The 14,594-nt window shown below is 40.8% G+C and overlaps 1 protein-coding gene across 4 annotated transcripts in view; it reads left to right on the top strand.

The window, feature by feature from the left end:
* ODAD2 (outer dynein arm docking complex subunit 2) overlaps positions 1-14,594 on the top strand; it is a 150,015-nt gene that overhangs the window by 57,506 nt on the left and 77,915 nt on the right. For all 4 annotated transcript variants that reach the window (XM_043884662.1, XM_043884664.1, XM_043884663.1 and 1 more), the window contains 6 exons: positions 3,387-3,533; positions 3,960-4,169; positions 8,386-8,628; positions 9,192-9,302; positions 11,597-11,751; positions 12,777-13,019. In XM_043884662.1, coding sequence (XP_043740597.1) covers positions 3,387-3,533; positions 3,960-4,169; positions 8,386-8,628; positions 9,192-9,302; positions 11,597-11,751; positions 12,777-13,019 — 1,109 coding nt within the window. The remainder of the gene's footprint in view (positions 1-3,386; positions 3,534-3,959; positions 4,170-8,385; positions 8,629-9,191; positions 9,303-11,596; positions 11,752-12,776; positions 13,020-14,594) is intronic.

The raw sequence follows: 14,594 nt of genomic DNA on the forward strand, positions 1-14,594 counted from the left end.
CAGGATGTCTCCAGGGCCTGGCATCAGACTTGGCAAGTAGCTAAGTAAATAGTAAGCAAATTTGTTGAATGAAAGAATACAAAAGTGATTTCAGGCAGCTTTCTCTCTGTTTTACTCCTGAATACATTCTTCATCTCAGCTTAGACAATGTGTATTGCTTCTTTATCAGCAGTAAGGGAGGATATTACTCTATACTGGATGGGGTAATACTTATTTCAAAAGTTTTATTTAAGTCCAGGAAAACATTTTTATTATTATTATTTTTAAAAAATCCTCTATTCATCTTTTAAGAAGAAATTTTGAGAAAAGCGAGAAGCAACATTCATCTTGTCTCGTCATGTTTGAAGCGTGATTGCAACCACGAATGAGGGCCTGCTGGTCATGGGAAGGAGCATGAACTGTAAAATATCTGAAGGTGGGCAGAGGTTGGAGATGTTTAAGAAGCAGGAGGGGAAGGAGGACAACTAGCAAAGGAATTGCATTAATTCAAGACACGGAAAAGCTTATTGGAAGCATTCTTCAAAACCCTTCAGAAGCTAGTAAAATAATACTTTACTGTGTTTTTCTCCAGCTCTTAAAAAGCCTTACAAACGTAAATCCATGATAAAATGTGAAAATAAGTATTGGCAACTAATTACATTCTCGGGAAGATTTAATTTAAAAGGAGCATATTTGTATATTTGTACTACTCTTCAGTAAGATGTTTATGGCGTCTGGTCAAAGTAGAATGGACATTTGAAAATCCTTCGACATAGCTGGTATTTAAAGAATAGCAATTGGCTAACGTTTGTGGCTCTGTACATTGAATATTTTGGCTCCCATCTGCTGGTATTCATTCTGAAAGATTTATAATCCTTTGGGGAATGTGGTCAGTGACAAGAGTAGAAGTAAATCCTGAAATGTGGAAAAACTAACTTTCCCTCATAAAAAACTGTTCTAAAAAAAATCCCTCAAGCCTATGAATATGTTTCCAGATTTTCAGAAAAAGCTGATGATTTACAGAAAAAAAAAATTTTTTCTATAAAGATCTAACTACTTAATGATAAATGTATATTTTCCATCATTTGGTTTCAAAATTGGCCTGAAGATAGTTCAGCAAAATACAAGATCTTATGTTTTGGGCATCAGCTGCAATTACATGACTTTTAAAAGTTTATGTCATCCGTTATAGTGTAAATAATGAAGTAAAACTCAAAAGGTGGAAATACTCTACAAGAGAAAAATGAAAAGAACTTGAAAGAGGAAGCCAAGCTGGTGCTGAATGTCTAAGCAGAAAACTGCTACCAAAGAAACTCGATGCAGGAGTAGGGAGTCAGGAAGGTTCCTCATCATGTATGACTGGGAATAGCAGGACAGAAATTCTTCAGGGAGTTGGACCTGGTGGGAAGGACTTTCCTGGCCTGACCGGGGCAGGACATGTTGTTGGACAACTACTTGCTTCCTGCTCAGACTCCTGCTTGCGCTGAGTCTGAAGCTGCTGCCTGAAGAATCCTCTTGATCTGAGGCTCTCAGCTTCCATTGTCCAACCTTTAATCTAAGAATCCAGCTCTGTTCCTGCAGGTGCCTGGGAAGAACTTTCTGCCTCCTTTTCACCATTTAAATTCAGAAAAAGAGCCTTGTTTCTCTTATCTTCTTTGCTTTTCTTTTTTCTATGTTATTTTCCTTAGTTAATTACAGTTAGTATTTTGATTCTCTCTTATGGTTTACAAAATATCTACCTTTTTCTAAGAGAGGCACCAGAGGAACTGGTGTGTGGGGTCCTGTGTCCCAAACAGGGGGTTCATGATACTGACAGTAATGATAGAGGACGCAGTGCTTTATGTTTTAAAACCAACTGTGGGAGAATTGGTGGCTTTAAAATTTCTCTTGTTATTGAGAAAAAGATGCTAAAACCTCTAAGAACAAAACTTATTATTTTAAATGTAAGTAATAAAATTAAGCCTCTTGTCATTCTAAACTTAGTCTTGAATATAGAAGACAGCCTAGATTACCCAGAGGGAAAATTAGAAGGAAAAGCAGAAATGTCATTCAGAGCACTTTTAGAGACATGGAGGGTATATTCCGGAAGCAAGTAGAGTCTCTGAAACCTAAACATTTCCTTCTTCACTTTTTGATGCTCACCCTCTACAGATCCCACTTTAGTTATGAGCATATTGTGTTGAATTTATAGGAGGATTGGCATGTGTGTATTTGCATGATATGAAGGTGGGAAGCTTGAGTATAGTTTCCGTTTTTTTGTGCTAAGTCTATCTACCTACACATATAATGTATAAAATATATATATAATATATAGCAATGTAAAGCCATGATTAGCAAATGATAGTAAATATAATTTGAAGATGTCTTCCCTCAAAAAAAGAAAAAGATGTATTTAAGCCATTGCTATTGTGTTTTGACATATAAACCCAAGGCTGTCTTTTATGAACACCTTTTGCATAAAATAGCTTTTTCTTGGCTCCATTAGAAGTATTGCTTTTCTGTCTTATTAACTATTTCGGGAACTGTTATTTAGCAGCACTCTCAATAGCAGTAGCAGTAATATATGTATGTAGAAGTAATATATGCTATGTTCTTAAAAAGTTTTCAAAGCATTAATGATCAGTGGATGTTACTTAATTGCAGCAATGAATTCTTATTTAATTTCCTAGCAGGCCTGATTCATTGATCATCATTTAAAAAATTATGTCTCTGGGATTTTTTGAAGAAGCTGTTCCCCACTGCTCTTTACATGTGGTGATTAGCTAAACAGACGTTGATTTGCACGTTGTTGGGCCAGCATCTCATTCATGACAGTGAAACGACCTTTTTCTCTCCTTCAGTCCACCCATTGGTTCCCAGGTTTTAGTGGAATCACTTCCTGTTTCCCAGCCTCACAGCCTCACCCTGCTTATTCTCCATCCCACGTGGATCACTGTGCTGCCTACCAGGCAGTTTGCTTTATTCACGTTTTCTGTGTTCTAGACTATTCTGTGAACATCTGTAAGAATAATCCTCAGACACAGTTTGCGCTGCAGCACACACAGCTCAGGGACTGCCTGTAACCCCACGTAAACCTCACCTTCCTCAGAATCTCTCTCAAGGCTTGCCCCTGGCTCTTTTTCATATTGTAATTCCACCTGATTTTGTAGCTGTTTAAAGCAGACAGACCACCTTAACACGGCGACTCTTAATTGGAATAATGTTTTATGACACCCTGGACAGCTTTCTTGTGCTTTAGCTCAGCATGATCCATTTAACAAATTATAACCTACTCAGAGAATTCTAAAAAACTAAACATGCTGTGTATGGAGACACGCACTTGCCAGTTCGTGGATTCATCAGTGTTTAGTAAATTTCTGTGGGAGCGTGATCTTATTTAACCTTTCTGTGGCCTTGGGTCTTTGCAGGGAGGAAATCAGACGGCTACCGTGATTGCGTTGTGTTCAATGAAGGATTTTAACTTAGCACAAGAGACCTGCCAGTTGGCGATCAGGGATGTTGGAGGCCTTGAAGTTTTAATAAATTTACTTGAGACAGATGAAGTCAAATGTAAGGTGAGTGTCTTGATCACAGTGGATGAGGAGCCTTGATACACACGTGCTTCTGCGTCTCTTCATGTGCTTCTCTTCTCAGTGCTGGGCATCTGCCCTTCCTGTTGCATGTTGCTGGTCTTTTTTTTTTTTTTTTACTGATAACTCATTTCTATTGCAATTAGCTACCCTTGTTGACTCTCTGTTTTTCTTCCTTGTCTTTTTGGCTCCTTTCCATTAGCTTATGCTTCTTAAATGATGAATGTTTGTTTATTTAACTGCAGGAAAATGCGGGGAATTGGGGGATGTGTATAACACCTGGGAATAGGAACAGTTCCCTTAAAAAACTTAATTGGGGAAGGATTTTAGGTAGACTTTGAATTTTTAAAAAATATAGCACTGGTTCTGCATTAAGCACCCATTCATGTGTAACTTTTTCTTCTCATTTAGATTGGTTCATTAAAAATCCTGAAGGAAATCAGTCATAATCCTCAAATCAGACGTAATATTGTTGACCTTGGGGGCTTACCAGTTATGGTTAATATACTTGATTCTCCACATAAGAGTCTGAAATGCTTGGCAGCTGAGACAATTGCGAATGTTGCCAAGTTTAAGAGAGCCCGGCGGGTGGTGAGACGCCATGGAGGCATCACCAAGCTGGTGAGTAGGTGCCACTCACGGGGGTGGGCATCCCCTGTTCTTCCCTGCTCCTCCTGGACACTCAGTAACCCCTGGCTGTGTTCTGGGAATCTTTTTCATGTGTAACATGCCCTTGAAAATTATTTTTGTGTATGTACATTGGCAAGCAGCCAAAAAAACATGTTCAACCTAATTTCTCAAAGAAATAATGAATTTTTTAAAATAGATGTCATTTTCACCTATCACACAGTTGGGGGTACATTCATGTGGGGGCGGGCAGTGTCGGTGAGAAGGTGGTGACTGACTTCACTCAGTCTGAGACTGCCACAACATTGTTCATCAACTAGAGTCCAATATTAAATAAGCAGTTTGAAAAAAAAGAGGGTGACAATGGATGAAGCCCTCTGCAGTGGGACGCCGTCTGGAGACCCACATCCTATGAGGAGATAGAGATAATTGTACCCACAGAGACAGAGTGGCAGACACTCATCCTACTTACAGAAGTGACAACTGTAAGTGTTACTTCAGAAGTGACAACTGAAAACAACATGTTTCACAGGATGAGATTAGTACAACAGTAAGTGACGCATCCATAAGAAGTATCCATTGTCAGCGGTCAGTATTGTATTTTAGAAGTTTATTTAGTAACAAGGAATAAATGTATGTGTGAAAGTGAAAGTGTTGGTCACTCAGTCCTGTACAACTCTTTGCGACCCTATGGACTGTAGCCCGCCAGACTCCTCAAAGAGAGGAACTTCCCAGGCAAGAATATGGGAGTGGGTTGCCATTTCCTTCTCCAGGGAATCTTCCCAACCCAGGAATCGAACCTGGGTCTCCTGCATTGCAGGCAGATTCTTTACCATCTGAGCCACCAGGGAAGCCCCAAATGTATGTTTAATATTATGTAAAATCATCACAGGATTAAAAACTAATGATACCCATGATCCCAATTTTTAAAGACCTTAGCTAACAAGTATAGAAAAATCACTTGAAATACATAAAATTGTTCCTAAGGGGTTTTCTCTGAAATGGCTACCAAATTTCCCCCCTACTGTTCTACATTGGCCAGTTTGTTATATTACGTATATAATCAGAAAACATTATTTCAGTAACTGTCACTGGAAGAAAGAAGCTGGCTCAGGGTCCCTGCCCCAGCAGGAGGGATATTTATAACGTGCAGTATGGAAGTGCGTTTTCATCCTCACTGCGTCTTGAGTTGCTCCCACAGCATTTATCACACTGGATGACATCACCGCTTTCCTACTTTAAATTTCTTAAAGATGAGAGACATGTCTTACTAATCTCAGTGTCATCCTCAGCACCTTACCCAGGACCCCACACACATTAATAGTTAAGAAATATCTATTGAATTAATGCAGATTCCATGTGAATATGTACATGGTGAAACATGTTCAGAAATTTCCTGAAAGAGATGCTGTGTATTCACTGGTAATCTGTAGAGCACTGAAGCTTAGAGTTATTTGCCTCAAAAATAAGATGGACTTGTGGCTGGATAGATGGATGAATAGATAGCTATGTAATGAAACAGATGTGGAAGAATGTTAATTATAGAACCTAGGGGATGGATGTGTGGGTGTCATCACATGAATATTTCAGCCTTCATGAATATTTGAAAATTTTCATAATAAAATGTTGGGGAGAAAGGGAATTATTACTGTGATTATCATTATTCTGCTTAAATAATGAATTTATGTGATAGGCTGGTGTGACTGTCCACTGAAACTACTTCATAAGAATGATACAACACTAAAATGTTTTTATGGGCATCTTATGCAACGTGTGCTGTAGACTGGAGTTTGGACAGTTGCAGTCACCTAATCAAAATAATGACATCCATTTTATTTTAATTTTAAATATATAGCTTTAAATGGAGTATATAGAAATATTGAATGGTGTACAACTGAAAATAATATAACATTGTAAATCAACTATACTTCAATAAAAATTATTAACATTTAAATTACTTACTTAATAAAGATAGAAAATTTTTAAAATAAATTTAAAAAAGAGAGACTGAAGAGAGGAGATGTCACATGCATCTTGAAAGGTAGACAGGTATGTGTTAGACAGATACATCAGGGAAAAGCATTTAAAGATGGAGCTGTGCTGGTAAAGCCTGGAGGTAGAAAACAATACTGCATGTTTGGAAAGTAGGTGGGGTAATGTGGCCAGACCCAGGATGAGATGGGCTGAGCAGTGAGAGATGAAGGTGGAGGACCATGGGGATCATTGCATAGTCTTATCCAGTGGGCTGTGGGAGAGTGGACGTGGTACAGTTAAGGAGGGAGTAACCAATGGGCAGGTCCTTTTAGAAGGTTCTCCCTGTGATCAAACCCATCACCGTGCTGTCCTGTGCCCAGAAGTTACCTGAAAGCCACTACATAGTCTCCACTCTTGTCCTTGGGCCACACTGTTTAGACCATGTGTGTGTGTATGTGTATGTGCTCAGTTGACTTTTTGCCACCCCATGGACTGTGTAGCCTGTCAGGCTCCTCTGTTCATGGGATTTTCCCTCCAAGAATTCTGGAATCAGTTGCCATTTCCTTCTCTAGGGGATCTTCCTGAGCCAGGAATCACATCCGAGACTCATGCATCTCCTGCATTGGTAGGCAGCTTCTTTACCACTGAGCCACCTGAGAAGTCCAATTAGACCATGCATGAGCACTAATTAAAGGCACTGTCCTCTCTCTATGATCTTGGAATTAGGAATCAGTGGAATTAGGAATTGTCTGCTGCTCCCTTCCAAATGGCAGTCAAGATTAAGTGGGCAGTATCCATGGAATTTGGTCTCTGGTGACAGAGGAATGGAGGAGACATGCGGGGGATAAAGACAGTTTGGGGTGGCTGGCTTCACACCCTGTCCTTTATGCGCAGCCTGACACCCCGCTGTGTGCATGTACCTTGCCTCTCCCTTGAGGGCTTCAGTGATTGGTTACTGCAGAGAGGAGAGAGGGTCCTGACAGCTGTGTATTTGGTCTAGTTGGTTTCGAAAGTGCAGGGTGGTGGCTGTGTCCTCCAGAAAGGCCTCATGGTTTTAAGCATGTACAGGCCAGAGAACTTTTCAGTTCTCTCTGTAAAGTTCTCACGGCTCTAGGGAGCCTACTTTCTGAGATACCAAGAATCAGGATGTGGTTTGCAAATCTTCCTCATTAGATGTTACAGCCATATTAAGAAAATGCTATCTTGGGATTAAATTCCATGTGGGAAGGAAATGTAAAAGCTCCCAAATCTGGAGGACGTTGTTTTGAAGGTTCTATTTGTTCCTTTAACTGTTGGAAATTAATTTCTTAAAGGATTCTTATTTTTGAGGGAGGTGAGCTTAGTAGCAACCCTGAGGTGATTGCAAGATGGGTTGTCTTTTTCTTTGTTTCAAATAGTATTTTATTTTTTTAACTTAATTTTTATTGGAGTATAGATGCTTTTCAATGTTGTGTTAGTTTCTACTGTACAGCAAAGAAAATCAGCTATCTATATCCATATATCCCTTTTTTTTGGATTTCCTTCACATCTAGGTCACCATAGAGCACTGAGTAGAGAGTTTCCTGTGCTACACAGTAGGTTCTCATTAATTATCTATTTTATGTACACAGTATCAATAGTGTGTGTGTGTGTGTGTGTGTGTGTGTGTGTGTGTGTGTGTGCGCGTGTGTGTGTGTGTGTGTGTGTGTATTTCCTTTGGAGAAGGAAATGGCAACCCACTCCAGTATTCTTGCCTGGAGCCTGGTGGGCTGCTATCTATGGGGTCGCACAGAGTCAGACATGACTGAAGTGACTTAGCAAATATATATATACACACACACACACATATATATATCTATATCAGTCCCAGTCTCCCAATTCATTCCACCAACCCTTTCCCCTTGGTATCCATACATTTGTTCTCTACATCTGTGTCTCTGTTTCTGCTTTGCAATTAAGATCATCTATGCCATTTTTCTAACACAAAGACCCATATATATGTGTAAATATAGGTATGATATTTGTCTTTCTCTTTCTGACTTAATTCACTCTGTATGATAGTCTCTCAGTCCATCCAGGTCTCTACGAATGACCCAATTTCATTCTTTGTTATGGCTGAGTAGTATTCCATTGTATGGATGTACCACATCTTCTTTATCCATTCCTCTGTTGGTGGACAGTTAGGTTGCTGCCAGGTCCTGGCTATTGTGAATGGTTTAAAGATCCCCATCTGTGTTGTATTGATCTGCCCTCGTAGGTCGCTCTGCTTGACTGTGGGAAGCATTCTGCAGAACCTGCTCAGTCCAGCCTGTATGAGACCCGAGACGTGGAGGTGGCCCGCTGCGGGGCGCTGGCACTGTGGAGCTGCAGCAAGAGCTATGCGAACAAAGAAGCCATTCGTAAAGCAGGAGGCATCCCTTTGCTGGCTCGGCTCCTGAAGACTTCTCATGAAGACATGCTCATCCCCGTGGTGGGGACGTTGCAGGAATGTGCCTCAGAGGTACACAGGCCAGCTCTGCTCACTGCTCTAATTTACCTTGACTTCCTTTAGTGGAAAAATAATTTAGGAAGTTATCATAACTGCTAAGGAATTTTTTTTAGGAAGTCACCATTCTTTTAGAAAAGCAAGAGATTTTCTAATCAGATAGAAAATTAATTACATTGGTGTTAGTCGCTCAATCATGTCCAACTCTTTGTGACCCCATAGACTGTGGTCCACGAGGCTCCTATGTCGATGGAATTCTCCAGGCAGAAATACTGGAGTGAGTTGCCATTTCCTGCTCTAAGGGATCTTCCCGACCCAGTGATTGAACCTAGGTCTCCTGCATTGCAGGCAGATTCTTTACTGACTGAGCCACCAGGGAAGCCCAATTATATTGATACCTGGATGATATATTTTTTAAAATGTTGACTGAATTCTCTTACTGTTATATCAATATGTTAAGCTCAGACTATGGTGTTTATTAAGAAAGTGTGTGTGGTGGTGTTATTAACAAATGTGAATAGACACTTACATTTATGTATATTTATGCGTTGTATAACTATTAAAGTTTCTTTTCCTAGGAAAACTACCGAGCTGCAATCAAAGCTGAAAGGATAATTGAAAATCTGGTAAAGAACCTGAACAGTGAGAATGAGCAGCTGCAGGAGCATTGTGCCATGGCCATCTACCAGGTACAGTGGGCGCTCCTGCGTGGAGTTTAAGGTGCTGTTTCATGAGCTCCCGTTGTCTGGGGGTGGGACTCAGGAATCTGCATTCTTTGTAAGAACCCCTAGGGATTTTGATGCACACGTAGGTCTGAGAACTACTATTCTGTTACAATGTGCTTTGTGTAAAAAAGCCAGATATGTACATGGTGGCTCTGTGTTGCCTTTCATATGTCCTATTCAAACACAGTAGTTTTGGGAAATACTTCTCCCACCAAGATGTGATAGATGAATGACTGTGTGTATTCCTGTTTTATCTTTTTATTAATTTTATCTTTTTATTTATTTGCTTTTTAAAAAATCTTCATTAACTCTTTGTGGGTTACAAGTTCCGTAGTAAACACCAGATTAGAATGGTAAAGGAGACGGAGAGCTGGCCTTAACAGATTCGTCTCTGGCTGGCTACAAGCAGCACCGGTTTCTGCCTAATCAGAGCAGATTTCCTAGAAGAACACATTTTAAATGTGCAAAGTGAGAGAATGAGCCAGAAAGGTGGAGTCAGAGGAGGGTTCATATCAGTGAAGGGTTGTGTTAGTTTCCTGGAGCTGCCATAACTGTACACAAGTGAAAGTGTTAGTCACTCAGTCATGTCCGACTCTTTGTGACCACATGGACTGTAGCCCACCAGGCTCCTCTGTCCATGGGAATTCTCCAGGCAAAGATGCTGGAGTGGGTTTCCACGCGCAGTGGGTGGCTCAGTGACAAGAAAGGAAGTTTCTTCACAGTCCTGGAAGCTGGAAGTCTCAGGGGAGGTATCAGCAGGGTTGTTTCCTTCTGGGCAATCTCTCCTTGGCTTGCGGATGGACATCTTCACTTTCCCCTGCCTTCCTCCCTCTGTCTCCACATGTCTTTCTCTGTGGCCTGAAGTCCTCTTCTTATAAGGACCCTTGGCATTCTGGACTCAAGCCCACCTCCGTGATCTCATATAACGGTAACTACCTTCATCACATTCTGATATAGGGGGGTGAGGCCTTCAACGTCTGAGTCATGAGAGGAAACAGCTCACACATAGCAGGGATATATCATAAACTTTTGTATTTTTAGTTTTTATATAATTTTAAGGGTTACTTTCCATATACAGTTATCACAGGGCTTCCCAAGTGGCGCTAGTGATGAAGAACCCACCTGCAAGTGCAGGAGACGTAAGAGACGCAAGTTTGATCCCTTGTTCGGGAAGAGCCCCTCAAGGAGGGCATGGCGGCCCACTCCAGTATTCTTGCCTTGGAAATCCCACGGACAGAGGAGCCTGGCGGGCTGCAGTCTATAGGGTCGCAAAGAGTCAGACGTGACTTAAGTGACTAGCATGCACAGTTTTTACAGAATATTGGCTGTATTCCCCATGTGGTACAGTGCATCCTTAATCCTATCTCATACACAGTACCTTGTCCCCCCGCCAGTCACCCCCATGATGCCTCTCTTCCCCACTGTAACCACTAGTCTGTTCTCTAGATCTGTGAGTCTGTTTCTTTTATGTTATATTCACGTTTGTTGTATTTTTTAGATTCCACATATGAGCAACAGCATACAGTATTTATCTTTCTCTGACTTACTTTATTTAGCATAATGCCCTTCAAGTCCTTCCGTGGGCTGTACATGGCACATATGTTACATGACATGCAGCCCACAACCTTAGAGACCAACTGTACGCTTAGAACAATATTAAACCTCTGCTACATTTGTCATCTTTTGGCTTTATAAACTGGGAAGGGTCATGAGTTGGAAACATCTATGCAGTCTTAGTGTTATTTCAAAGGATAACACAAACATATGGATAAACATGTGAATAAAATGCGGTTGCTGTCCATACAACCCGCTGTTCTGGGCTCTGTTGGGGAAATTCGTCACTTTGGGGGTTTATTAAAGATCTGACTGAACTCCCTTCTCTTGTCTGTCTTCTCTACTGTTTTCCCAAGGCTGTGGGTTACATCACTGCAGAAATTCTCCAGCCATGCATGTGGTTTTCTAGGTTCCTCACTGACCTTGCCTCTGTCTTGGTAGAAGCCCAGATTACCCCAGAACTGGCTTAGGAGGTTAGCCCAGCATATAGCCACTGTTAATATTGCCAAAACCACGTCAAGGAAGAGAGACGCTGTCAGATAGTGGCCAGTATAGACTAGAATTGCGTCTTACTTGAAGGCTCCTTCAGAAAATGACTCTTTTAAAAGTAGTTTCGTGGCAACTAGATTGGCAGCCTCTTTAGCAGTCCCTGAAAGCTTGAAAAACCTTGACCATGACAGCGTCTGACTTGGCTTTTTGTGTAGTGTGCGGAAGACGAGGACACCCGCGACCTGGTGAGGCTGCATGGAGGACTTAAACCCCTGGCCTGCCTCCTCAACAACACTGACAACAAAGAGCGGTTGGCCGCTGTCACAGGGGCCATATGGAAATGTTCCATCAGCAAAGAGAATGTGACCAAGTAAGAAGACATTCAGTGTTCTGTATCAAGCTGTGGCCATCAAAACACATCCTTCCATTTTAATGCTATTTTAGTAAAGAGTTGATTCTAATGCTACCCCTATAATTTTGAAAGCTGCACATTCTGGACTAAATTGGTAGAAATAAGGGATTCTTAGAATTGAAAGTGTCTGCTTCTCACCCCACCACCCGGAAATGATTTTCATGCGTTAATTGGAGGAAGGGGCTGATGTAATCTCCCTGTTCCATGGGCTGTTTTGCATGTGGGCAGCCATTTAAATGAGAAGCACCCCTGATATTTCCTGTAGAGACCATTCAAGGTGAAAGAAGGAATTTCCCACAGAATCTTTAGACAAGGAACTGGTTTTATTCTTTCTCTAAAGATAAACAAGATGAGTCAGCTAAAGACCAACTAACCAATTAATCTTCAAGTGTAGTCATTTTCAAGTATGCTTTGACTGAATTTTAAAGTATTTGTAAACTTATGATCATTTGATTGATTTTAATCTTTGAATTTATCTTTTTATATATTTTTAGAGTTTACACACTCTATGATGGATGTTCTAGGCAAGCTTTTTCCTATCTCAGGGTGATGATTTTCTTTGACAAGAAATGTACATGTTCTGTTTAACACAGTGATGATTTATTTTGCTTTGATCATGTAAGATAATTCCTGAAATGTGAGAGAAAACCCCTAGGGCCCTGGGATTGTCGATGCTCAGATTTGAAAGAAGTTATAGCTGTCTCAGAAGCTGTACAGTGTGGTACTTAGGAGCACAGACAATGGGTGTGGATGCAGGTTTCACTGTTTACCAAGCTTCAGATTAGCCTTTTGAAAATGGGCGTAATAATAGTGTCCATATCACAGCATTGTTATAATGATTGAATGAGCATATAGTTGGCATTTAGTACATTTTAGCTATTAATATTATCACTGAGATTGCTATCAGCTAACTTTATATCAGAAATAACATTGTTCACCTCTTTCCTTCCCTTCCTACCCTCTTTCGCTTGTGATGAACTCAGATTTCGGGAGTACAAAGCCATTGAAACCCTGGTGGGACTTTTAACTGACCAGCCCGAGGAAGTGCTTGTGAATGTGGTTGGTGCGTTGGGAGAATGCTGCCAAGAACACGAGAACAGAATCATCATCCGGAAATGCGGTGGCATCCAGCCACTTGTGAACCTCCTCGTTGGGATAAACCAGGCTTTACTTGTCAATGTCACAAAAGCAGTTGGTGCTTGTGCGGTGGAGCCCGAAAGTATGATGTAAGTGATCCTCAAGGCGGAAAGGTTTTGTCTGAGAGTGTTAGAAGGAATGCTGAGAAGTCTTAGAAGAGTGTCATCTCTTAGAATTGGTGTGCACGAGTGATGAGAGAGTAAAATGTGCTTATAAATAACTGCAAGGTGACCAAATCGGACTTGCAGAGCCAGATTATTCCCTTGAATAAGCTGGAGGGTACTGACTAAAATACCCAGTGATCAATCAAAACAGTGGTGGAATTATCTTTAGGGGAATCATCTATATTTTATAGATATTGATAACAGTAATATAATAATACAACTGAAAAAAAGAGAAGAGTGGATGAGTAGGTGTGCAAATTCTGTCTTGCACATAAATAAATCAATAGATAGTTTTTAAAACAGAAATTTTATCTATCTATCCATGTGCCTCTTCACCTATCCATCCATCCATCCATCCATCCTTCCATCCATCCATCCATTTCTCTCTCTCTCTTACCTATCCATACATGCTTTTATCTAGCTGTAGGCATAAAGAGATAGCTGAAATAATTTTTTAAAAATAATTTTATTTATGGCTGTGCTGGGTATTTGTTGCTGCTCGGGTTTTTTTTTAGTCGCAGCGAGCAGGGGCTACTCTCTTGGTGCCGTGTGCAGGCCTCTCTTTGCGGTGGCTTCCCTTGTTGCAGCACACAGTCTCAAGGGGGCGTGGGCTTCAGTATTTGTAGCATGTGGGCTCAGAAATTGTGGCTCTAGGGCTCTAGAGTTCAGGTGCAGTAGTTGTGATGCACAGACTTAGTTGCCCTGTGGCATGTGGGATCTTCCTGGACTAGGGATCAAACCTGTGTCTCCTGCATTGGCGGGCAGATTCTTTACCACTGAGCCACAAGGGAAGCCCTGGAATAATTTTATTGATTATTATTTCTGCATGGTGGTATTTGGGATCTTTTGTACTTTCTAAGGCTTCCCTGGTGGCTCAGACAGTAAAGCGTCTGCCTGCAATGTGGGAGACTCTGGTTCGATCCCTGGGTTGGGAAGATCCTCTGGAGAAGGAAATGGCAACCCACTCCAGTACCCTTGCCTGGAAAATCCCATGGACAGAGGAGCCTGGTATGCTACAGTCCATGGGGTCGCAAAGAGTCGGACACGACTGAGCGACTTCACTTCACTTTTATATTTTCTACACAATTTGTATGATAAATATGTATCATCTTTAAAACAAAATAAAGATCTTGTTTAGTACCTTGGACAATCTCATTTTCTTCTGAATAGTGTACAGTGGTTCAGAGTATAGATTCTGGAGGCATTGCCTGGAATGCCAGTCTCATCACTTACTATGTTTCCTTCAGCAAATTATTAAAGTACTTGGTGCCTTGGCTCCTAAATATATAACTTGGAGACAGTCATGGTACCTGTCTCATTGGATTGTTGTAATGACTGAGTGAATTAATGTATGTAAAGTACTTAATAATAGTGCTGGGTAAGTGTTGGCTAGTATCATTCACATAGTCATAGCTTTAATTAATAGCAATTTAAACCAATAATAACACAAATACAAAATTAAAGTCAGAGGGTCTAGTATCTGTACTTATCTATAGATGA

The sequence above is a fragment of the Cervus elaphus genome, chromosome 23, assembly GCF_910594005.1.
Source record: "Cervus elaphus chromosome 23, mCerEla1.1, whole genome shotgun sequence".
Lineage (NCBI taxonomy): Eukaryota > Metazoa > Chordata > Mammalia > Artiodactyla > Cervidae > Cervus > Cervus elaphus.